The sequence below is a fragment of the Sphaerodactylus townsendi genome, linkage group LG03 (assembly GCF_021028975.2).
Source record: "Sphaerodactylus townsendi isolate TG3544 linkage group LG03, MPM_Stown_v2.3, whole genome shotgun sequence".
NCBI classification, from domain to species: Eukaryota; Metazoa; Chordata; class Lepidosauria; order Squamata; family Sphaerodactylidae; genus Sphaerodactylus; species Sphaerodactylus townsendi.
In genome coordinates this window covers 50,513,134-50,538,742 of record NC_059427.1, presented here as the reverse complement: position 1 = coordinate 50,538,742, position 25,609 = coordinate 50,513,134, and the positions used below count along the sequence as shown (strand labels likewise).

Genomic DNA, 25,609 nt, shown 5'->3' with positions numbered 1-25,609 from the left:
TTTTGCAGGGGAAGATCTATAAATCAAACTGATAAATCCGGCATCAAGAGCAATCTGCTTTTCAGTGAGGCTAATGTTCTTCCTGTGAAGTTTTCTGATCACTATGCATTACATTCAACTTTTACATCTGGGCAGTTTCACTTGGGTTAAGAGCCAGAAGTGTATGCATTAAATCACTTATAAATCATGTCTGTGCTCAAGATTGAATATTTTATAAGGAATTTTCAAATGTTTCAAAAGAGTTAGAAAAATCAGAGGCCATTTCAGTGACTTGTGGAGGCCTTCCCCTAAACTGGTATATTTAGCTTGTACAAACTGGTATGTTATTATCTGTTTTACAGAAACTGTAAACATACACTAAGAAAATACGCTAGATAAAAGGGCTGGCTTTATAGTGTAGCAAATAGCCTTGCATTCTCTAGCTCTAGCATTTTGGAGGATGTGGCTTCCTTGTGTATTTGCTATAGCATTGTTGGAAACTGGAGGAGAACCTACAGAGTAGACTTCAGCAAATTTCCAAGGGCTGATTCTGGCAAATGTTGAAGAATCCTGACCTGTAACATGCACGCACGCACGCACGCACGCACGCACGCACGCACAGAGAGAGGGAGAGAGAGAGAGAGAGAGAGAGAGAGAGAGAGAGAGAGAGAGCAAACATCAGTCTATACCAGGGGTTGACACAGCAGAGCAATCAGTGCTGGGATGGATGCGGTGGGAACAGCACTGGAGAAGGGCTTAATTTCAACCTACCATGCCCCAGCCTCCAAATAACTGTGGGAGAACGTGTCCTGCCAGCTCAGAGTAGGACATGCCTGGCCAAGCTGCATGCTGCGGCAGGCTGTGTTTTCTGCTTTCCTTGGACCAAGGTGGTCTGGCCCCAGCAGCCGGGAGGGGAAGGGAATGACCCATCAGGACCGTTTACGGTAGGCAATCCACCCCTTTTTTCTCTTATAGACAACAGAGCAGAAGCAAGTACATTAGATATAATGAGTTCAGAAATCCTAATGTGATGTTATGTGACGAGAGCCCTGATGGTTGACCACCATCTCTGATCTTGCCCTGTTGGTCCTCCTCCCTCAAGGTGGGAGATTTTGCACAGCTCTATAGTTCCATTACAGGCTCCTTGAGAGTCACAAACAGTCTCAAACCCCTTTTCTTTTCATGGTTGTTGACAGTTGCACAACTTCAAACTACTGGAAGGTCCATTTGCTTTGATATCTGGTTTATGGGATAGCTTTTGGGAACAAAACAATATTGCTAAGCATACAAAGAAGAGATTTTTTTTTTGTAATGGCATATTTTCAAAAGCATATCCAGTTATCAAATGAGGGAGAGGGCGAAGTTTGCTTGTTAATTGTACCGTGAAGAGAGGTTACAGTTAAATACTCTGTGGGGTTACTGTTCCCCCCCCCCCCCGCTTACCACTGTTTCTTGTAACAGAGTCTTCATAACACCTTTTCTGATTATCAGCCAAATGACATATAACAGTGTACAAGTTTTTGAATTCTCCACAACTCTTCCTCAGATTAAAAATTAGGAAAAGCAAGGACATGGTATGAAGTCCTCATGTAGCCTGCTCTGTACTTAGATGCAGAGTTCATGCTGGTATCCAGTGACACCTAGCTTTTTTAGGAGCGTATTTCACATAGTATTTCAACTGCAGATGTACTAGTGAGTGGAATTGCCATGACATGAGCCTTGGACTCTGATAACACCTCTCAATACAGATTATCCATTTCTCACCAATGCATTGTTGCCTGTTGACAAGGGTATTTCACAAGATGCTTAACAAGGCCAAAGTGATGCTGCCTCTAGGAAACTTGTGGAAAATGATCTAACTAGTCTTCTTTAGGTAAGACCTGCTAGAAGACATCTCAGCTGTCTGCATTTGTGTGATTTGGCACAAAAGATGTTCTGTAAAACCAGTCATGAAAGCTTTTTCTGTATGTAATGAGGATATGATAATTATATGCTGTCTGTTTAGATATGGCCTAGCCCCTCCCCTTTCCCCCACCCTAAGCTCCCTACAGAAGATTGTATCAGTTAAGGAACAGGTAGTATTCAGTGCACCTAGGGTAAGGTCTAAGTCTGGAGTAATGAGCCCTGACTCACTGTGGTTTTTACCCTTTTCTTTCTTGTACATTATCATAATTTGAAGTCTGTACTCAAGAGTTTACAGTTTGATTTTACCTGCAGTAGCTACAGTGCTTGTGAAAGATCAGCCATAGCTTTGATTAGGCTTTTCTTTCCTACCAGATTATGTGGAAGGTTGCCCACACTCCGGGCTTTGTGCCACAATATGGGAATTGTCTTGAGAGATTGTTTCCCTCCAGGCTCATACATTTCTACAAATGATCCAAGTTGTATTATCTTTCTAAATGGTCTCTTTCTCTCTGTCTGTCTATCTCTCCCTCCCCAGTCTGGTTGCCGTTTTCTCTCTCACCCTTCTCTCTCTCAGCCCTGTCTTTTCCATCTCTTCCCAGACTTTTCCTGCTTTCCAGCCCATCTGTCTCCTCAGGCATGGGGAAACATGGACCAGAAACCCTTCTTGGGCACATTGTGTTCCAGCTCCCTCTTGCCTCTATAGGCCTGTTTGTGGAGGATGGGAGTTGGGGGTTGGGACGTGCTTTCTCCCATTACATCAGCAAGAGGGAGTTGGAGCACAAACTACCCAGAGAAGGTTTTCTACTCCAACACTCTCCACTTTGCCCCCCCCCCCCCAATAGTGTTCTGTGGAGGCTCAAATTCAAGGGTTTGAGAAGACTGCAGCAGGGGAGGTGGGGGTGGAAAGTTGCTCTTTATGTGTGTGCAGTTCAACTAAGCTCGTCCTCCATGTTATCTGAGCCAATCATTTTTTACTTACCCCCTTCACAATGCTTGAGGCAGCTTAGAATAAAATGTATATAAAGGATGGTTATTGAATAGCAGTGGCCCAATTCTTTACCAGGAGGGGAAGGGCAGCTTCATACAAATGCACCCTTTCCCCCCAAAAGCTTGGATTGGAGCCAGGGTTGAAGAACCAGCAGATACTTCTTACAATGCACAGTATGTGAGGGGATACAATGGATCCTTCTGGATGACTGTCTCTCATTTGCACTGGGAGCAATGTATCTAATTTAGAAATGATGTGCAAGTCTCTTATGCACTGCTTTTTGCCGACAGCATTACTACTGGTAAGAGTTGTGTGACATGGGGTGTTGCCAAGCCAATGGCAGCATTTGATGAATACTGCTCCTTGGTGCAGGGAAATGTTTAGGCTAAATGTTCCCCCTGGGCTGTCATTTGCACATCCTTGATATAGAATAGAAACAGAACGGATAACGTGGTGGGGATAGGGGTTCTTCCACTAAAGAGGCAGGGGAAAAAAGCCCACAGGGAAATAAAATAAATTTGTTTTCAAAAGTGGCATCTTGGAAAAGAAGCCAAAGGGAGAGAGGATGCTGGTAAGTTTGCTTCCTCTCAATTCAGAGTTGACAAAACCTTCTGCTTTTGTGTGGAAGATCCCACAGGTCAAGCTTTTGTTAAAGTGTCTTCATTAGGAAAGCCAGATTTTAATGCACTGCTGCAGGGGTACATGCTATGCAGCAGTATCAAGAAGGCTCGGACAGGTATTGTTGCTCATTTATGAAGGACCTCACTGGGGTCTTTCTTCAAAGACTATTCTCAGTGCCGGCCCCAAACCACTGCATTGTACAGAATTAGTATTTGAACTTATTGGAAAATGGAAATACATATAGCATGTTCTGCAGGCTTTTATAGCAGTGGAAGGTGTTCCTGACCTTTACTAGTCCCACAGCAACATAGAAGAAGAGCTGGTTTTAATACTCCATTTTGTCTACCTTTAAGGAGCCTCAAAGCGGCTTTCAAACTCCTTTCCCTTCTCCTCCCCACAACAGATACCTTGTGAACCAGGTGAGGCCGAGAGAGTTTGGAGAGAACTGTGACTAGTCCAAGATCACACAGCAGGCTTTGTGTGGAGGAGAGGGGAATTAAATTCATTTCTCGAGATTAGAGTTCACTGTTCTTAACCACTACACTGCACTGGCTCTCTCATAGGTTTGTACTCATAGGTTGGCTAATATGACAGTTGCTACTACTTCCAGTAAGTAAAATGCCTATGATTCATTTTATTTGTTGCCTGTCATGTAGCCTAACATTTTGACTGATCTGATCTGGTGGGCTGGCAAAACTCCAAGCAGACCCTGATCGTGCTGGTTTAAAACAACCCCCTAGGTAATCAGTGTTGTTTCTTGTCCCCACATATAGTTCATTCAGCTCAAAAGGTGATCCTGGTATGTTTATTATTAAAGCACAGAACAAGCACAAATTGAAGCACTCGCCCCACATATCTTAAGGTCCTAAAGGGCTGATTCTGTGTAACTAGCTGGCAAAGACTACAGCTACACTAAGAATAGCTTTTAGGCTGAAATTGTCACTTGTGAATGTTGTAAAATTCAAGAGAGAAAATGAATGCTATTTTAAATCTGAATGTATGTTAATTTAGTGCATGTAGGTTTTACTCAGGAATAGAAAATACAAAGCCAATTTAAACATCATTTGAGAAAATAGCCACTTTCTTACCCTCTTCTGCTATTTCTTACCACAATCTACTGCTGCATACGCTAATCTGCTTTCATCGGTATTTTTGTTTTTAGCACAATTTACCCCCTTGACCTTACATCCTTTATATGTTTATAAAAGAGTAAGAAACAGCAGGCTGGATCCAAACCATGTGGTTGGAGTCATTGTGCCCTTCCACTAAATGAAGAGTCCTTCAACTCACAGAAGGAATTGTTCTATTGGCAGAAGTGATCATTCCATGAACTGTAGCAAATCTGTCCATGAATGGAAGGACATCTTTAGTTCTAACCTTGTGGTTTGGATCCAGGTTTGTTACGAAATCTGTTCTGTATGGAACTGTAAAGGAACTCTTTGTAGATAGCAAACTAGACATGGTCCCTATCTTCTGTTGGTGGAAGGGTTGTTTCTTGCAAAATGTCCTCAAGGCAAACCCCATGGTTTATTTGTTTTATGTTTCTCTATAAAGAAAAGTAAAGATTGGTACGATATTAATAATAAACCATAATGATAAAGCAAAGTAAAAGTCTTGTTGAAAGCTTTCCCAGCCAGAATAAACTGGCTGTTCTGGGTTTTCTGGGCTGTGTGGCTGTGGTCTGGTAGTTTTTGCTCCTAATGTTTCGCTCGCATCTATGACTGGCATCTTCAAAGGCATATCATAGTAGGATGTGTTTCTCATGCCACAGCACTGTCGTGTCTTTGCCCATCTTCTTCAGTAACTTTGCCTACCAGGGAGTTCCAGGTTGGCTGGACCCTTATACTGTGGTATGCTCAGCATAGAAGCTAGTGCCAGTGATGGTGAACCTTTGGCACTCCAGATGTTATGGACTACAATTCCCATCAGCCCCTGCCAGCATGGCCAATTGGCCATGCTGGTAGGGGCTGATGGGAATTGTCGTCCATAACATCTAAAGTGCCAAAGGTTCACCATCATGGAGCTAGTCTTTCCCCTAGCTTTTATAGACAGAGGCAAATCCTTCAGTAAGGTCTACACATCACCTGGGTATTTCCCGATGGGATGAGGTTCCTGATCATCCTACCCATTTCATGCCATTCCAAAGGCTTTGTCCCTAATGTGTGAAAATTACTGGGAGCAAAAATATTTATTACTGCTTAAGCATTTGAGGAAAATAAAGTGGTATTGAAACCCACCTCCTCCCTGCATTTCCTGCTGTTCTTCATGGAAGACACAGTGGAATGCTGCTATGATGCAGTCTTAAAGGTGTTCCCTCTTTATGTAAGCAGATGCTGTTTCCATCACCATGTACCATTTCCTTTCCAGCACTTCCCTTCTTTTTCAGGATATGCGTGTAATAGTACTTGCCCCTTTTGCCCTATCTGAATTCACTCTCTATCTCTATCTCTTTCTCCTTCGGCTTGAATGGTATAAAAGCATGTTGCTTCAGGCAAAGATTCCCCCCCCCCCCCCAATATTAGAGATTCTTTGTAGCACTCAGTATGACAGAACTGGAATTGCTTATGTAAAATGCTCATATTATTGTTCCCCTCCCCCCACTTTTTGCCTTTCTCTTGTGCTCTCGTTCTTTCTTCCAAGTTAGCTTTCAAAGGCAGGGATTTTACACACCCCACTCTATTTTTTTCCATTCCTTCTGCTTGCTTTCCCTGCATAGACTTTGCCTTGCTTATATCACCCCTGTGGATTTCTGTTTTGTTCTTAGTCTGCGCTGAGCACTGAAGAGCTCTCAGCTTCTAAAGCTGGAGATAAGAAAAGCAAGTGAACTTGTTCCCCTGGCCATAAGAATTTGAATGTAAGCATGGTCCGTCTCTCTATGAGGGGACAGTTAATGAATGCTATGTAGCATGAGATTATTCTGGCTATAGACTTGTAGACCATTTGCAGAGGTACTGTAGTCAAAGGAGGGTTTCCTTTGACTTCCAAATGCTTTAAATCCATGTATTCACAAAAAAGGCCTCGGTAAGCGGCAGAATGCTGCAGACTTTACTGTTCGCTTCTCACTCACTGTGCTGTGTGCATTTGTTAGATATGTAAATATTTGTTGTAATAATCAATTATTGATGTCCTGCCACGGGGCACATGGATCTGGCTAAGGGAACTGAGCATTGCAAGTTTAATCGGTTTAATTGGTAAATTAATCAGCTAAGCTTTTAGCAGATTAATCGGTATAAACAATTGTTAATCACGGAGGCCTTTCTTTCCATGGACAAACAGTAGTTTTTGTTTATAAAGATGTTTGCTGTTTCAGTATCTCAAAATATGCAACTTCGCTTAAAACTAATTAACATTAAGTTGGATAAAAAGCAGATGATTAAAAGTCTGATAATTAGTTGAGAGTCCTAGTTTTACAGTTGCCAATGTAGTATAGAGAGAGCCAGAGTGGTGTAGTGGTTAAGAGTGCTCGACTCTATTATGAAGAACCGGATTTGACTCCCCACTCATCTGCATGAGTGGTGGACTCTGATCTGGTGAACTGGATTTGTTTCCCAACTTTTAGCCTGCTAAGTGACTTGGATTAGTCAGTTCTCTGCAAACTCTCTGGGCCTCACCTACCTCACAAAGTGTCTGTTGTGGGGAGAAGAAGGGAAAGGAGTTTGTAAGCCACTTTGAGACTCTTTGCGAAAGAGGGTATAAATCTGACTCTTTCTCTTCTTCTTCTGCATACTTAGCAAAGCATGATTCAGACCACACTAGCTTAGTTCTGTACCCATGCAGATGGTTGGCAGGAATGACTGCAGTTTCCACACTTGGTTTCTTCCCTGTTAGTGCAAAAGAGTCCAGGAGAAAAGGTATGAACAGTTCTTGAACTTTAAAGCTTGCCTCAGATGACTAAACAAACTCATTTGGGATTGAGAATTAGCCTGAAAATCCTGGAACCTAATTATTCAGAATCAAAGGATTATTATGATACATAGAATACACACGCGTAGAAATCCACATGGGATAGGAAGTGGGAGAAAAGGCAGGGATAAGTGATGATGAGGTAGGAAATTTCTGGTGGGTGAAAGTGACCACACAGAAAGGTGAGGAGTTGAAAGAACTTACTTTTGACCAAGGTATGACATCACAGGATGTGACATCGCATCCCTGCTAAGCTTCCTCCCCTCCCCAAACTCTGCAGTCTCCAGGAATTTACAAACTAGGGTCATTTACTCTGTTTTTGGACCGAACAAGCCATTGTGTAGTACAGGAGAACCAACCATGGAAGACATGGGCTTGTGCTTTTTGCTTATCTTAGGCCGCAGTCCTAAGGATGCTTTCCTGGAAGGAATTGCTTAGCAACTGTTTAACTAGCCAGAGCAACTAGAAAATGCCACCAGTGTTAGCACTTGCTGTCAATCGTTATGTGCTGCCAAATATTGGAAGTGCTGCTAAATATTGAATACAGTGCTCTATCTTCCATTCATATTGTACATAAACAAAATATGAGGTAAGATATGAGTTTTGTAGTGAGCTGGAATTCATACTTTTAAACTATTTGGATCTCACAGACCACTATCCTGTGAACTCTGCTTTTGTCTCGTTCTCTTTCACAGCTGGGATTTCTCACAGTAGTTATAGCTTGCTCCAGTTTGTCAAGGCTTGGGGAGGGTGGGGGAAGGGGGATTCTATTAACTTCAGTTACACATCACATTTTTCCTCCTTGTTGACACTGTTTTGTTTTGTATGTGTCATTTCTGAGCTGTAAATCCATCCACAGATGAACACGTGAGGGCCCACAGAGCAAGTGGCCAGGAGTCAGAGAAAGCCAGAGCTCAACTGTGAATAAATGAGAAAGAACAAAGCAGTGGGGATTACCATATGCTGGGATGCCCTGTGTCTGTGTAATTGAGGTTACTGGGTCAAAGAAGCCTCTGTAAACCTGAGCAGGTTATAAACAAGCAGGATGCCTCCCTCCAGTAATCTCAGCTGCAACAGTAGCAGCTCCACAGAACAGCATCCAGGGATTTTACACTGATCTTGTACATTTTTTATCCCACTCATCCAAGGAGCTCGGAGCAGCATGTATGGTTTTCCTTCCCTTTTATCCTTGCCACAACAACCCTGTGGGTTAGCTTAGGCTTAGACAAAATGATTGCCCCCCCCCCCCCCAAAATCACCCAGTGAACTTGTCAGTCGAGTGAGTATTTAAACCCAGGTCTCCCAGGTCTAATTATGGTTCTGAGTACCATTTTGTGGTTGAGATGTAAAACATCTGTTATGCTCAGTAAACCCCAGACACCCTTTGCTGAGTTCTATTTGCATTGTTGAGCTTCTGGCTTTCTTCCTTAAAGATCTGATAACGGTGCTTGCTGGTGATGTTGGTGGAGTATTTAGTAACTAGTAATGGATGAGCTGGGTTGTGTCATGCTTGTAACCAGGACTGAATATTGTGTTGGATCATCTTGAACCTGCTGGACAGGGAAGCACTTTTTCCTCTCGTGTTCTGTGAGTTGGGAAACAGGAGTTGTGCCTTTCTGTTCCCAAGAACAGCATTTACCAAAAAAAAAGTGATGACAGTGAACTCTGCTGACCCCAAGAAAGAAATGGCACAGATGGCACATCGTGCTGCCAAACAACATGCCACTTAAGCTCAGTCAGTAGTGTCACATGCGTGTAGGGGATCAACCTGCAAATATGCTATGATGCCCAGCCTTGGACAAGACATAGTCAAGATGCCAACTCTGTCTTGTTCTGATGTTCTGGCAGAACTATTCTGCAGGGATCTCATTGGGCTCGCCCTCCACTGAAGGTGAGCAACTGAGCTCACATTTCCCCCCCCCCCCCCCCCCCTGGTTAGATGCATGCTGCACTCCAGGGCTTTGGCATTTGTTTTAAAAAATATGAGGATAAACTTTCAGAATAAAACAGCAGATATTAATTGGCCATATCTGCTTAGCAGCCATATCTGCTTGGGCCTAGTGACTGCTTAACGAGATAGCTCCAACAGAAAGAGCTTCCCGGATTCATTTCAAAGAAGGGGATGTAACTCTGAAGTCTAATTTCCTCTGTATATGAAAGGACCGACAGATCTTTTTGTCTTGGCGGAATGCATCCACTTTCCCCCCCAGAACTATTCAGTCTCTTTGGTTTAAAGATATGTCAGGCTTTGGTGCTGGGCCACATTATATCTTTCACATAATAACCCTCTCAATCACATGATGATAATGATTGCATTAAGACCAACCCTGTGAGTACAGTGAATGAGTGAAGATAGAAAGCTGAGGTTACAGATCTTTTGGTGTATCACATGTAAGTCTGTACCCAGTTGAACTAAATGCACTTCTTTAGAGTTGTTGGCAGTTGGGAATCTTCAGCCACAGAGACAAGCATTTCATAGTTGCACTCTGTACATGAGGCAGTAGCATGTATAGCTGATTGTATGAACAAAGAATTATTCATATTTTGAATAAGCTGCCATTTGTTCTCCATGCAAAAGAAAAAAGGCCCAGTGCAGTCCCAGCTGATAAGACCAGGACCCCTATGAAGAGGAGCTGCCTAATGTCTTTCAGGCCTTTTCCGTATGAGTTGCTGCCAAATGTTACCCCCCCCCCCTTTTGATTCCACATGTCTTGTCAAGCTCTGTTTGGTTCCAGAAACCTTTTCCTTCATTTTCCTTCCTTTGTTTTCCTGAGCACTTGCACTGTGGTTTTTTAAAATCCATTTTAAGCCAGCTTCCCTTGAGCATGTAATCATATTGAAATGGTCTTTATTTCTTCGCCCCACCAAACATTTGGCTTTTATCAATACCCCCCGTAGTCTCCTAACCTCCCATTCAGCTGTTTTCTTCTCCATTTTCAAAAGGCAACTTTTTATCCTCCCCCCCCCCCTTTGCCATATCACGTTAGCAAGGTAATGTTAGGGCCTGTGCAACAGCAGGTTGATCGTATGAGCTTTGCCAATTTAATTTTGAACTAGTGATATAAAGTTACAGTGAAGATCTGTGTCCCTAGTTAGGAGGGAGTGCAATTGGCAAGAGAAGTTGCTTTTGCTAGAGGAAATTGACACGGAACTGCTGTAGTAACTAGTGTGTGTTACTGCAATCTAATTTTGTCAAAAAGTGTGGCTTTTGTGGAAAGGGGGCTATGTGTTTTTGTTCCTTTAGGTAATGGTTCCTGCTCCAGTGATGGTGATGGGTGGGGGTTGGCTTCCATTTTGTGAAAACACCTGGCCCTCATCCAGGGTCCGTGTAGTTGACCAACCTTCCCTTCAACCATTTTTCTCTTTTCCCTTCTCCCTTGTTTTCAAAAGGAATTTAAAAATGTTCTTTCCCTTTTTCATATCAAAATTGCAATGTAACGTTGAGGCACAGATACAAACTAGCATGGTCGATTGGAACAGCTTTGTCAATTTCATATTGAACTACTGATGTAACCTTAGGGCAGAGAGCGATTTTAAAGCTAGGGGTAATTGAAAAGGATACTAGGAGTAATCACTACATGTAATCAGGGAGTGCTGCAGTAATTATTGTGTATTGCTGCAGATCAAATTTGGCCAAAAAATGTGTGTGTGCGGGGAGGACTCAATGTTTTTATCAGAAAAAGGCACCTGCTTAAGGAGTTGTTTTGGCTTACATTTTGGGCTGGTAGTTCTCAATAATAGAAATGGAAGCTGGGGCATTTTTGAATTAGCACTTTAAAATGTAACTGTGCAGTTTTGCTAGAGTGTCTGCACAAAAGAAAAAAAAGGGGGTTCTTCTGTGTCTTCATGCGGAATAAACGCAATTGAAGAGATAAGGAAAAACACGAAAACGATGGGGAGAAAGGAGGGTGCAGAATGATTCCACAGTAAAAAATATTCCAAGACACAGGGTTTAACCACTGGGAAAATCTGTGGTTAGCTGCGCATGTGGAAAAGGCCACAGTGAAACACAGCCTTTTTTTTTTCCAAGAATGATTAGCTTTGGTTATAGATTGTGGCAGAGTGAGCTAGACCTTATAAATCTAAGAGTCTGTGCAGGTGAAGTTCTTCAACCAGGCTTTTATCCAGCTAGAAACTGGGAGCAGGCCTTTGGTATATATGCTCACCCATTTCCATTGGCAGGAAGTAACAAGGGAAATCTTAGCAGGTTCCATCTCTCTAGGTCTCTCATTACCTTGATCTGATAAAGGAAACTGAAGAGATACCACACACATTACAGCTTGTTCATGGTCTTATCAGATGTTGAAAATCAGGTGCACCATTTGAACAGCCCTCACACAATGTCAGTGACAAACCGTATGTATCCTTGTCACTTTTTGCATCCGCTGTATTCACCTTGGATAATATAGCTGTCTTCTTATAATTTGCATGTTGCAGGCTAATTATTTAAGTATCAAAACATTGTAATTTTCAGATTATAGTGAAGGGAAAAAGAGAGGGAAGGTATAAACCCAATTTTTAAATATATTATCCCAGGCAAAGGCCTAATTCTTTCATTGTTTTTGTTCTGATGTACTATTTTTGTGATGGCTGGCTGCTGCAGTATGATATGGTGCACACCAGAGTAATAGTTAAAGGGTCATATCTCACAATAGACAAAACCAGGAGAGGCAGTAATAGTGAGTTACAGACCTTAGGTATCTTTAGTACTCATATGCTTTGAAGTTGATAGTTTACTTCACATTCTGCCCTACCCATTTGCTGTATTTTGCCTCTTATGCTATGCTAATCATTTGCTATGCTAATAATTAATGTATTCATAATGATGGAACTTGAGCTATTCAAATACATTCTCTGGTTGTGTCCACATCAGTTCCACTCCCACCCCTGGCTTGCATGAAGAATGTCTCAGTACTTATATTTGCATGTACTGGCCTTTGTTTGGAAATAAGAAACGTAAGTGAAATGGGGGAATGACTTCCAACAAGGGGCCTATCAATTGTTTGTGTGTTTTCAGCTATGAAAAGCTGCCGTATGTAGTTAACAGTGCATGAAACTTTAAACAAGAAATTATTCAGTCACTGAGGTCTCAGGACGGGAGAAGAGTGTTTTGCTGTGTTGATAAGTATTACAGACTTCCTTCTTAGGCAGACTGAGTCACAATTCCCATGCCTAGATTGGTGAGACAGGTAGGTAACTTGTACATATCTGAGTTTTTATTTACAGCTTTATTTCTTAGAAAATTTATACTTTCCATTTAAAAAGAAATACTGAAGGAGGTTTACAATAAAATCTGTGCACAAGAGGTAAAAATAGGTAAAAGCAGCCATTTGACTTTACACTGGGGATAAAATATAATTTTTTAAAAGCCTTCAAGAAAGTTTTTTTAAAAAAGGGTTTTCAGCTGATGCTGGAAGTCCCATCAAAAAGTAAATGTCCACAATACAATTGGGGAGTTCCAAAGTGCAGGAGTGGCTGCTAAGAAAATATTCATGCCAGTTTCCTCCAATCAGATTTCTCCAGTATGGTGCTCCTTGTCATAAATGAGTGCGATAAAGCTGTTTCTGTACTCTGATCTGGGGAAGAAGCTAGATCTGAAAGAGATCAAGACAATCATAACTCCAGAAATTCCTAGAGCGGCATGGCTACATCCTTGTCCAAGACTTTGCTCAAAAAGGGCAGGTTAAGCACTGGCTCACTGTTGTTCATGTAAGTTAGATCCAAAGTTTATTAACAACTGGGTCCAAAGCCTAACAACTGTCTCTAGAGAGAAAAACTGTCCGTTCTATCAGTGATACATGGATGTTATTTGTCATCCATAGAACTCCCCACCTCTTGCAGATTTAATTAACCATGAGGGACATGGGTCTGATAAGCATGCAGTAGTCCTAAATGCTCCCAGTATTTGTCCAAGTATTCTTTCCAACTAGACAAAATCCATACAAACTTGACTAATAGACATCCCAGGAACATTCAAAATGTCTATAGATGATGTGGTTTCTAAGTTGCATCACATGAAAGCAGTTTTATGCACAAAATGTTTAGCAAATTGATCACAGCGAACTTCTGAAGGATCTATTTCCTCCCAGAGGCCTTGAGTCAACAAGCCATTTACAATTCACAATAACATTGTTGGTTAATACCGCTTGGACACAATGATGACGGAGAAGTAAGAAGTAAGCACCTAGTTCTTTTGAATGGATTGTGTTGATGATAGAACTGTGTGAGAAGCAGCTCAACCCAAACTAATTAAACTAGAGAGAAGAAGATGAGTTTTGGATTCATACCCTGCCTTTCTTTCCTGTAAGGAGACTTGAGGAGGTTTACAAACTCTTTTTCCCTTCCTCTCCTCACAGCAGACACCTTGTGAGGTAGGTGGGGCTGAGAGAGTTCTGAAGAACTGTGACTAGTCCAAGGTCACCCAGCAGGTTTCATGTCTAGGAGCAGGGAAACAAATCCAGTTTACCAAAGAAAAGTCTGCTGCTCCTGTGGAGGAGTGGCGAATCAAACTGGTTCTCCAGATTAGAGTCCACTTGTTCTTAACCACTACACCACTCTGGCTACAGTTAAACTGTTCAGTCTGGTTTGATTGCAGGCTCATTGCTTGTAGGTTGGGTTGCAGGTATACCTGGAGTCTCCGGAGTGCTTTTCTGTGAGCCCAGCTCAATTCAAAAGAGGCCAGCCCACATTCACACTGCTGCAATTTCGTTGTGTGACTTAGCCCCTGTTCTTTCCAAAGTATATTAACTCTTGGAGGAGTAGAGGGGGTATTCGAATGATCTGCTTAAGCTCCTTAAGGTTTTTTCTGAGTGGCTGTTAACTGCAAACAAAACACAACTACAGCAACAATCTCATCTCCACAGCAGCATAATTTCAGAAATTTAGAAATAAATAGAATATAAAATACATGGAAATGACCTCCTCCTCCTCCTCCTCCTCCTCCTCCTCATCATCATCATCATTTAGCGTGGTCTGACCTGAGGTCTTAGGTCAGATGAGTTGATCATTAAAGAAAAGATTTTTTTTTACAAGCTGAGTCGAAAGATAAAGGCAAAGCAGAAGCTAAGGATTGAGAACTTCCTAGTTTAATAGTGGCTTCTGTGTGTGTGTGTGTGTGTGTGTGTGTGTGTGTGTGTGTGTGTGTGTGTGTGTGTGTGTAACTGTGGAGATGTTCTCAAAAGGTCTTTCCAAGGGTTGTGCACTAAAGAAGAGAAAGGACTTACCAGTTTCTACATTGTGACTCTATTACTGCATTTTCATATGAGAGAGTTTGTACAAAGTGCTAATTTATTTACTTTCTTAAAAACTTATGTGTGTGTGTGTGTGTGTGTTATTTACTTTCTTAAAAACTTATGTGTGTGTGTGTGTGTGTGTGTGTGTGTGTGTGTGTAACTGTGGAGATGTTCTCAAAAGGTCTTTCCAAGGGTTGTGCACTAAAGAAGAGAAAGGACTTACCAGTTTCTACATTGTGACTCTATTACTGCATTTTCATATGAGAGAGTTTGTACAAAGTGCTAATTTATTTACTTTCTTAAAAACTTATGCCAGCACAATATAGCTCTATGGGGCTGGCAATATTATTAGGTTTAGGTCAGGCATTTCTGGCTAAGTAGTACATTTTGACATCACCACGGTCACAAAGTAAGCTGCTGTTGCAGTGGGGAGTACATTCCTAAGCTAAGTTTCACTCTTCTATATCTGCTAAAGTCAGAGGCCTTAGAAGGGTGTAATTCTGTTTAGGATCGCCCTGTGAATATTCTAGGTAAACATATGCAATGCTTAAGAAATGCTTCAGACAGAGGCCTCCACAGAAACCCTTTTTGCAGCAGTGCATGATCCTAAGGGAGTTCTGTGCTAGCCAAGACTGATGGCCTGTTAATTAAGATCCCCTGCTTTGGAACAGAACACCCACTTAACCAGTTCACTCATACCTTGGCGACACTTTGGATTGGGTTGTGTTTGCTTTAATGTTAATTGTCTCCAATGCATGGTTTCTAAAACACATGAATAGTGACAGAAATTGAGGGCTAAATGAGGGCTAAACCGGATGAGACTTGGAGTAGAGGGACAATTCCCGAGTTAAATATGTGTCACACATTCAGTTTTAGATTGGCTGAACACAGCCATTCAGGAATCCACTTCTATACTGTGTGAAAACATATCAATTTAGCAACATAGTGATTAGGTGTGAGAAAGATATTTATATTGGCTCTGGATCACCCCAGAATTTTAAGTGTGGACCTTTTGCTCTATGTTTATTGCTTTTGCTCATCCACAATCAGGTCCTGACAGACCAGATTACTTCCAAATACCAGATAATTACTGGAATTCCTTTTGTGATATATAAAAAAAATTCCACAGGACAGGCATTGATGGTTTGTGTCCTAGTGGCTTTGTCTTGACTCCAGAGGTTTTACTTGTGGGCCCACAAGTCCAGTGGTGGGATTCAAATAATTTAACAATGGGCTCCATTGGTGGGATTCAAATAATTTAACAACTGGTTGTTTACAAGCACCATTTTAACAACCGGTTCTGCCAAAGTGGTGCGAACCAGCTGAATCCCACCATTGCTTCTAACCCATATACCTGTACCCCTCCCTTACGATGCATCCACATTGGATTTTCATGCATAAATTGTGTCTAGAGCTGTCACCTCCTGCTCTGGAGATGCCACTGCCAATCAGCTAAGTATTTGGGCCATGCCACTTCATGCCAGATTGCACAAATGGGTCAGTAGCCAAGCACAGGAGCCCTTGCAGAGTTTGAGCATCAGAGCTAGCAACGAATCCAACATCCCATGGAGGTCTGTATGCCCCACTGGCTGTTGGACTGAGTTAGCTGGGAAATCTGGCAAGGATAGGGGATGATGAATAGTCCCTGTAGAATCTGCTGAAGTCTCGTGAAATCCTCCTAGCCAAATTGAGGGGCTGAGTTTCCTGGTCCCAAAAGAGAGAGAAGCAGCAGCCTTGTAAAGAAGGGGAGGATCAGGTGAAGTGAAAATCTCCTTTCCTCCCTAACTGAGGCCTCATGGAGTCCTGTCCAAAGAGGGAAGGAAGGGGGCAGGAGAAGATGATTGAATTTGTACCTGAAACTCCCATAGGCTGAAAGACTAGCAAAGGAGTCTTCAACTACTCCTCCCACAGTGTGAACAGCAGTAAAGGTTTACTTACCCAAAACAGAGATAAATGGGAGCGAGAGCCAAAGCGCATGAGGAGAGGGCTTTTCCAAACTTTCTGTTGTTGTCACTTTGATAAGGAGGGCCTTGAAGAGCTCTTAGCCTGTGTGTCAGCTCATGCAGGAGCAAATCTTGAGAAGAGCTCATGGTGCCCACTCCTTTAACAATTGCACATTTCATAATATGGACCTGGTTTGCAACTGGTCGTAAGTGCTGAGGAAAAGGTGTTAACTGGTCAGGATGGAGAGATAGACTGTTAACAGGAGCAAACTATGCAAGTATACACATAGGTCGAATCCCCACTACCATCTTAGCCAGGTTTCAGAACACAAACTAACCAGGTTTGAAGGATGACCTCCCCACTGCTTGCGTGGCAGATCCTGTTTCTGGCGCTCATTCTCCCTGTTAATCCGCGTTCCAGCAGGACCTGGTTGCAAGTGGCATAGACCCCATTAACACGGTTCAGAGCTGATCCAAGGGGAGGGATGAGGGTTGAAACCCTGACTCATTTCCCACCCTGGAGTGTGACGCAGAATTCAGGCAACCAATCAGCACAGCGATGCGCGCATCCTTTCCTTGGTTTCGTTTTCACTTTCGCTTTTGCGATCAGCCAGCAGAAGGGGATGCAAACGTTAAACAGTCAAATGTGTAACTTTGAATTATTAATGATTTACACAAGTAATGATTACCTGTTTGCACAGTTAAACAGTTAAACGTTAAACTTTTACACACTGGGTTTTTTGATCATGCCCCTACAATGTACATTTCCGTGGTGGGTAAAGGTCCCGCCTTATCAAGGCATGCCAGCCAATCAGGGGAGACTGGAGAAGCGAACTCGCCTGGTAGTGGGGATTGCGAAGAGTTCTGCAACCAGGTGTGTCTGCTGTGTGTGCGCTGCGGTGGGGAGGGAGAAACTCTGATGAAGAGGACACGGTTTAACAACGAACAGGCTTGGATCTGCATGCAAATTTCAAGTGGGGATTCGACCATAGAGAAAGCTGGGGAGAATGGAGGAATAGAACATGCCCCTAAACAGCCTGAGTGGGTGGCATACAAAGTCAGATTTCCTACGTGGCTGTGTAACCAAATGAAAGGCATTACAGTCCTGAAATGCTAATCTGACCCAGCTTTCTATAATTGTGTCCTTTTCTATGAATGGCTCTGAATTAAGACCTAAGGATTTTTCTTTCCGCAACGAAGGGTTCTTGTTTTGCCTTCTGTTCATTAAAATTGCCTTCTATAAAATCCAAAAATAAAGCTCACAAAGTCTGTGATTCAACCCACACAGAAATGGATAGTGAGGAAAGGATCCCAACAGTGCTGAGAGGTCACAGGGGAATGCAGGCTTTGACCACATGGAATGCATTGTGGGGCCTAGTGTGGGAGAAGAAAGCGGCTGGCACAGGGCTTAAGGAATGTGAGTCTTAAGCTGTGACGTTTATCAAATCTGTTTATGCAGCCTCTCGAGGTGGTGCCCTAGACCCAGAGGATGCTCGGATCTTTCATTCAGCACTGACCTCATTTGCTCCAGCATGGTCCTAAGGACACGATGCTGCAAATAATGTCATGGATGACCCTGGAGGGGACATTTACATCTTTGGCGTTTCTCCCAACTCTTCATTTGTTGATCTAGGGGGGAAACGTATTTTCCCCTGGCGCCATCTTCTGGTTGAGATACCCAAAAAATAAAACATTTTTCTAAAATACTTCTGGTACTTGTCACAAGAGCTGGGATAATGTTTATGATGTAGCTGTATCAGGATGCCTGTCAATCCACTATTCCTCCCCTTAACACAGGAATGTTGAACAATGCAAGCGTTGTTACAATTTATTGTCGAAGGCTTTCACAGCCGGAATCACTGGGGTGCTGTGTGGTTTCCGGGCTGTATGGCCATGTTCTAGCAGCATTCTCTCCTGATGTTTCGCCTGCATCTGTGGCTGACATCTTCAGATCCTCTGAAGATGCCAGCCACACAGATACAAAGCGAAACTTGTTCAGGAAAGGATGCTCTAGAACCTTGACCAATGCTTGCTACAGCCGAATGACAATGATTAATTCCCTGGTATTTCCCCATGCTGTCCATGTTCTGTTCTTCCATTCTCCCCAGCTTTCTCTATGTGTATACTTGCATAGTTTTCTCCTGTTAACAGTCTCAGCTAAGCAAGATGTATCTGTAAATATTCATGTGGCTTTTCTCTCTTCTCTTGTAGCTGCCTGTCTTGTGTGAATGGGTCGTTCCCTTGCCACTGGTGTAAATATCGCCACATATGTACCCACAATGCTGCTGACTGCTCTTTTCTGGAAGGACGTGTCAAGATGTCTGAGGTAAGCAGAGCCCTACCAAACTTGCCTCTGTAACACCATTATGTGACTCCTCTCCTCTCCTCTCCTCTCCTCTCCTGCCCCTTCGTTCACACATCACGTTTTATAGCCAAGAGGTCGTATATGACTTTAAAACCATTGGGCTCAGTGCTCTGGATGCAATATTCAGCCTTAAGCAGTCCTGTTCCTTCAGTTCTAGCCTCGACATTCAAAACCCAGAAAGTATTCAGAAGCAAACTTTGAAGAAGGCAGGGAATCTAAAAAGCAGGTCATAGTAGGAGAAGGTGACAGAGCTGAGTGTTGAGTTTGGGAATGAACTTCAGGAGGGCAGGCATCGACATCTTCAAATACTTTAAAAGCATGAAAGAATGAAGACGACAAAAATGTTTTATCCTGTTAATTGACACATTAAGAAGCTCCTTCAAACTACGGGAAGAAAAAAATGGATGTTAGTGATGTGAATTTCTGGGAGACTTGAACTACAGCACTTAATCATTTCCGCAATTAAGCACTGCCTCTTAACCTTGCTATTAAGAGTTCTCTATTAAAATCTATTGGTATGCTAAAATGGCTTCTATTCAGTCCTCTGGCTGCTTTTGACTTGATTTTCTGAATAGTGTTGATAACCTTTTGTGTACTTATGAGATACTCTGGGTTGACCATGAGGCATTGTGAACATTTCCATGAAATGAAACTGCTGAGGGACTATTTAAATACTCTTGAAAGTGCGTGGTTATCTTTAAGATTCTCAGAAGCAAATGTCTTGAGCAAGTACTGTGATCAATAAGTTATCAGTGCTTTAATTTTTAATAATATTGGTGCTGGAGATAAAAGAAGGCATGCTGCCTTCCATGCAAATTCCAGGTATGTGAGCACTGGTGGGAAAAATAACTCAGTGATGTGGGAAAGGCACAAATGTTCGGAGGAATTCTTTCCAGCATAGGCTAGTGAGGAGTTGTAACACCTATGGGATATTCTGAGATGAGGCCCAGAAGAATCCTGGTTCAAGACAAGTGCCGTGTTTATTGAGATGTAGCACTAACTACGGTATTTAGAACAATGATTACATTCTTAGAAGGCAACAAAATGATATGCGGTTTGATTTGTATAAGAATTCTATGCTAGCCTAATTTATATGCATTCCATTCAAAATGAAGGCTTGAACTAAAGATGGTGCACCGGTGAGAGGTGGAAAACTTATCAAATTCTCATTCTAGAGACATTGATGTAGGGTTTCATGTAGCAGTCAGAGTGTAGTCAATATGAACTCAAAAGTATTCAGGAATGAATTTGTAAAGACTTGGTGTGAACAACCGAAGCTATAGGCAGATGACTTTTGTGGATACTTTTCTAATACATCTATGTGGGATCCCTGGGAAATGAAATGAATTATTTGAGCCTAGTACTGTGATTCCTGCCCTTTAATTAGCATTTTCCATACATGACAATCAAGTTAACAGCAATTAGGGATATGTCGATTACCATTTCTAAGCAGGTTGGCAAAAAAACCCCTGTAAGCAGTGTTTCTGGAGAGGGCATGGCTCTGACTGTGGGCAGAAAGGTGTGAAAATCCCCACCATCCTCTTTGCACTTTCTCCAAACAGGTTGGGACAGGGTGTATCCTTTTAGAAAAGATCATACCCAAGCATCTTTGAAGTAAACCACAATAGAGCCAGAGGAAACCTGTAAGTGGGACAACTGCAAAGTGACATTGGCCCCTTCCGCAAATGCCAAATAATGCACTTTCAATCCACTTTCACAATTGTCTGCAAGTAGATTTAGCTGTTTCGCACAGCTGCAAAGTGCATTGAAAGTGGATTGAAAGTGCATTATTCGGCATGTGCGGAAGGGGCCATTGCGTGGAAGTCTAAAAAGAACTGATGCCGCTTGGAAGGCTTGTTGAAGCACACACTCTGGGGAGAAGCAGCCTTTGTTATCTAGATTAAGCTGAGTAGAGAGCAGGAACGCACAAGGTGATTGAGCTGAGTAAGTGTACTAAATATTCAAGCCAGGGAGTTTGATGAAAGATTGGAAGAAGAAGAGAAGAAGAGTTTGGATTTATATCTCCCCTTTCTCTCCTGTAGGAGACTTAAAGGGGCTGACAATCTCCTTGCCCTTCCCCCCTCACAACAAACACCCTGTGAGGTAGGTGGGGCTGAGAGAGCTCCGAGAAGCTGTGACTAGCCCAAGGTCACCCAGCTGGCATGTGTGGGAGTGCACCGGCTAATCTGAATTCCCCAGATAAGCCTCCACAGCTCAGGTGGCAGAGCTGGGAATCAAACCCGGTTCCTCCAGATTAGATACACGAGCTCTTAACCTCCTACGCCACTGCTGCACTACTTTGGAGCCTGAGGGTGTTAAAAATGTTTTTAAAATGTTTTAAAAAGTTTTTAAAATGTTTTTAAAAATTAATGTTTACTTTTTTAAAAAAAATCCAAGTTTAATAATAATATTCGTTCTTGTATCAGAATTGTGAATCATACCAGGCACTGTCTGACCTGCCTTCTTTCCTTTTCCTATTTGAATGAACTACTGCAAGAAGCAAGAGTTTTATTTGTTCATTAAAAAATTTAAGAATATATATGTACTAAATCCAGTAGGCTTTCTTGAGAATTCATCAGTGTTTTTTATTGGGTGATGTACCTGGCCTAGGAAGCACCTCTTCTTTTCCCCAGTAAGTTGTATATCCTGTTCTGGCACCTCAAGGCCAAAAGGTCAGAATGCGGGGTGGGGGTGGGGTGGGGAGACAGGGAAAGTTTTTTTATTGTAACAGCTGTGTAAATTGTCGTGTCTAGCCCCCCTTCCCCCAAGTTCTGATTTAAGCCGTTCCAGGTAGTTTAATTTCTTTTCTCTTTTCCCGTTTGAGAGTGTTTCCCAATTGATCTTTTGTAATTAAAGGAAATAGAGAAGAGATTCAAGAGATAATTTATTTTATTGCATCTATATCCCACCTTTCTTCTGTCATGATCTACATGGGGTTCACAGGAAGTTACTCAGCAAGGTGCTGAGCAGACCTAGCCCTAACTGGCAGTATCATCTGCCCTCAAATAGCATCTGGTGGGCCACTGCAAGTAGCAGAGTGCTGGACTAGATGGACTCTGGTTCGATCCAGCAGGCTCTTTCTTATGTTCTTAGTGTACCCTGAGATCACTTGGATATAGGGGGATTATTTGGGTATATGGTACCCAGTGTTATCGAAACCACCTTTTCATGTTTTTACCCTGTCATTTACTATTCCCTTCAGAGCTTCATTTCCCTTCAGTACTCAGTTCAGTGCTTTATTTCCCTTCAGTGCTCAGTTCCAGCTTGAAGCCCATATCCCTAGAACATGTAAACTAATTATAAGATACGAGCATATTTGAACATGTGCAGAATTCATTTTCCTTGATGCTGTATAGCCACCTGGATATACTAGTAAACTGGGACAAGTAGGGGACCAGCTAAGGAGCAGACATCTCATTTCCTCCCATATCCATTGATACTCCTCTCCATTATATTTTACTTGATCTGTTTCTCAACCCCTATTTGTGGTCATTCTCCCCTGCTGGTCTTCATTTCCCCCTTCCCTGCTTTGTCATCCTCCTCCATGCCCATGGCCCCACCCATCCACTATTCGTAGCCTTTACCCTCCTCCCCTTCTGGCCCTGATTCAACCCTTCTTGTGCCACTCCTCATTTCTTTTCTTGGACACTTTTTTTCTCCCCCACCCCTTTTATTGCCCGCTTTTCACCCAGCCTCTCCAACCCTCCAAATCATACCTTTTCTCTCACTGCTCAGCTAATCCTTACTTTAAAAAAGAAAGACCTAAGAGGTGTCGTGTCGGAGTTGCTAGGCGAACAGTGCTCTCACAATGTAGTCTCACAAGACCTTGGACAGAATTATTTAATGACCTTAATTTTTTTGAAGGATTCATGGTTTTTCTGACTTTGTAGAACATTTTCCTTATCTGTAGGCGGCCCTATTATGTGAATTTTTAAAATCTGTATTCTGGAGCCAAGTTCAGAAATAGGTTCTAAGACAGGCAGGTAGCCTAGCGCTTTCATTTTAGAAAGCATTTACGTATTCTTTCATGACTGTCTGACCTCTTTCATCTTATTTCAAGAGAAAACTTCTGTCTCTTCTGTTTCATGAACACATTAAGGCTTATATCAGGCCTTATATCAGTTCATGCCATTGATTTATCTAGCTCTGTATTATCGCCTTGAATGGGCAGCCCATTCTCCAAGGTCTCAGATATCTTTCCTAGGACTTTCCTAGGAGCAGCAGTGGCGTAGGAGGTTAAGAGCTCGTGTATCTAATCTGGAGGAACCGGGTTTGATTCCCAGCTCTGCCACCTGAGCTGTGGAGGCTTATCTGGGGAATTCAGATTAGCCGGTGCACTCCCACACGTGCCAGCTGGGTGACCTTGGGCTAGTCACAGCTTCTCGGAGCTCTCTCAGCCCCACCTCCCTCACAGGGTGTTTGTTGTGAGGGGGGAAGGGCAAGGAGATTGTAAGCCCCTTTAAGTCTCCTGCAGGAGAGAAAGGGGAGATATAAATCCAAACTCTTCTTCTTCTTCTTCTACTCCCCAAGATCTGGACATCCATGGATTGACTCTGGAACATTATGTTCCCAAAGCTTGTGCTGCACCACTGAGCTATGGCCCCACCTCCTTAATCTCATTTTAGGACCTACAAGCCATTATGCATTCTTATAGCTTGATAACTAATACATTCCCCTTGTGCTTGGCACAATTCAATTTACTCAGCCTTTGAGTGAGAAGCTGCGTGGAGACTGCCGTGCTTATTTTTAGCTCCTATTGCTTCCTTGCTTGGCTTCTCTCCTTTTGTATATTACATTGCAGAACACGGTTCTGTTCTTGGTATATTGCTCTGTGTTCAGCTATGGCCAACTTGGCTGCGCTTATGCAGCATGAGATGAGTCCCATTCAAAACTCCCAACATAGGTGCCCTCAGCGCTATTTTTCACTTCCCTCTTCCTGTGTGAATTCCTATTGGCACCTCTTGCTTTGAACCTCTCCAAGCTGACAAGCTCCAGGTCCACAATGGAGAAGTTGCACATCTGATGACGAACAATTAAGTCCCTCCCTTGTTTTCGCCCCACCCTTTATCATGTCTGGGAGGTATGGACCCTCCAGGAAAGAACCAAAGGAGACTGGCTATTATTCATCCAGACTAGCATACTGTCAGCATGAACATCTGTTGTATTGGTATGGACTGTTTATGTGGGAGGTAAGTAGGAATTCCTTTTTATAGATTTGGTGTCAAAGTGTGTACTCAGGGCAAAAGAACCCAGTGAGCAAGGCAAGAAAAAAAGCACTATCTTATAGGCACAAGAACCAAGACATGGGGTCGAATATACATTTTCAAGCACCAAGATGTCTGTTGTTCTATTTAACAGTATATACCTGGACAGCTATTTCCCTTGTGAAATGGCCTGGGATATCTCATGAAGTGAGCACCTCATCCTAGCAAATTTCAGGTTTTGTTCCAGGAAAAATAGTTCCTCACTGAGGAGTAATGCCTTTGCCACATGACAACCAAGGAATGCCTTCCAGGGTCATTAAGCAGGGAAAAGCCATAGCAAACTACTTCTGAACATCTCTGGCCTTAAAAATCCTACTCGGTTGCCTTTAGTTGATGGTGCTTTACACAAGGAGAAATAAAAGGGCCACACCAATCATAGGAGGTGAAAAAGTAAGGCCAAGACCAATGGTGCAAAATAAGGCAAAAGTATATTTTATTATTCAGGTAAAATTCCCCGAATTCCCTTTGGGTTTTGAGTCAAAACCTATCGGTTGCTGGAGAGATTGATCTTATCTTTCTTTCTTACAGAGACATTTTTTCTTTCTCATCTGTTTTCCATCATGGACAGAATAAGGTGTAGCAGTTTTGTATGTGGTTGATAATTTATTAGATACAACCTGTATTTTGACTTTTAATATAATGTCTTGTTTATTTTTATAATTTCAACTAAATAACTTTTGTTGTAAGATTAGTAAGGCAGTTACATGTTGTGTATTACAGATTCCCCTGAAAAGCCCCTTGGGGAAATGCAGAGGACATTTTGGGAATTTTAACTGACTGCTTTGCACTCACTGATAGAGGATGTCTAAGACCTACCAGGTTGTGAGCTCCTAGAAGACAATAAACCTGGCCAGGGTGCTAGGAACAGAGTCCAGTGGGCCTACCATGATCAAAGGGTGGAGCCCTTTTTCTGGGGGCAAACTGGTGATAAAGTGGTACTAGATAGACTATTGCTCATTGAAGATCATTGATTCTTTGTGCTTACAACTTCCCTGCCATCCAGCACTACATCTTTATACGACATTAGGCCAAGCACAAATGATCTTTACACTATTAAGACTCCAAATGTGTCACAGGCAAGAACCGATTGCCAAATGAAGGAGATATTTCCAGCCTACGTATCAAGCTACAAGTGTATAAGTGTGTTGTTAAGGAATCAAATGTTTAGAAGACATTCTAGAAAATTGTGTCATTTAACAGATGGGAACAAGGAGGCTGGATGTTGCTAAACTATCTAACAAATCTATCCATACATCTACTGCAGAGAATGAAAAATCCATGCAAAGCAAGAACTGTCACTGAATTCAAACAACTTGGTTACGTATAGGTTATCACAATATTCACGATTTTACAGAAGGAGCAGAGATATACTGTAGGAGGGGAGGGCCCCAGTGCCCCAGGCACCACTT

The 25,609-nt window shown here is 42.4% G+C and overlaps 1 protein-coding gene across 1 annotated transcript in view; it reads left to right on the top strand.

Annotated features, from left to right (window-relative positions):
* PLXNA1 (plexin A1) overlaps positions 1-25,609 on the top strand; it is a 515,790-nt gene that overhangs the window by 268,505 nt on the left and 221,676 nt on the right. Inside the window, 1 exon segment of the mRNA XM_048489929.1 lies at positions 18,783-18,897. Within this exon segment, the coding sequence (XP_048345886.1) occupies positions 18,783-18,897 (115 nt within the window).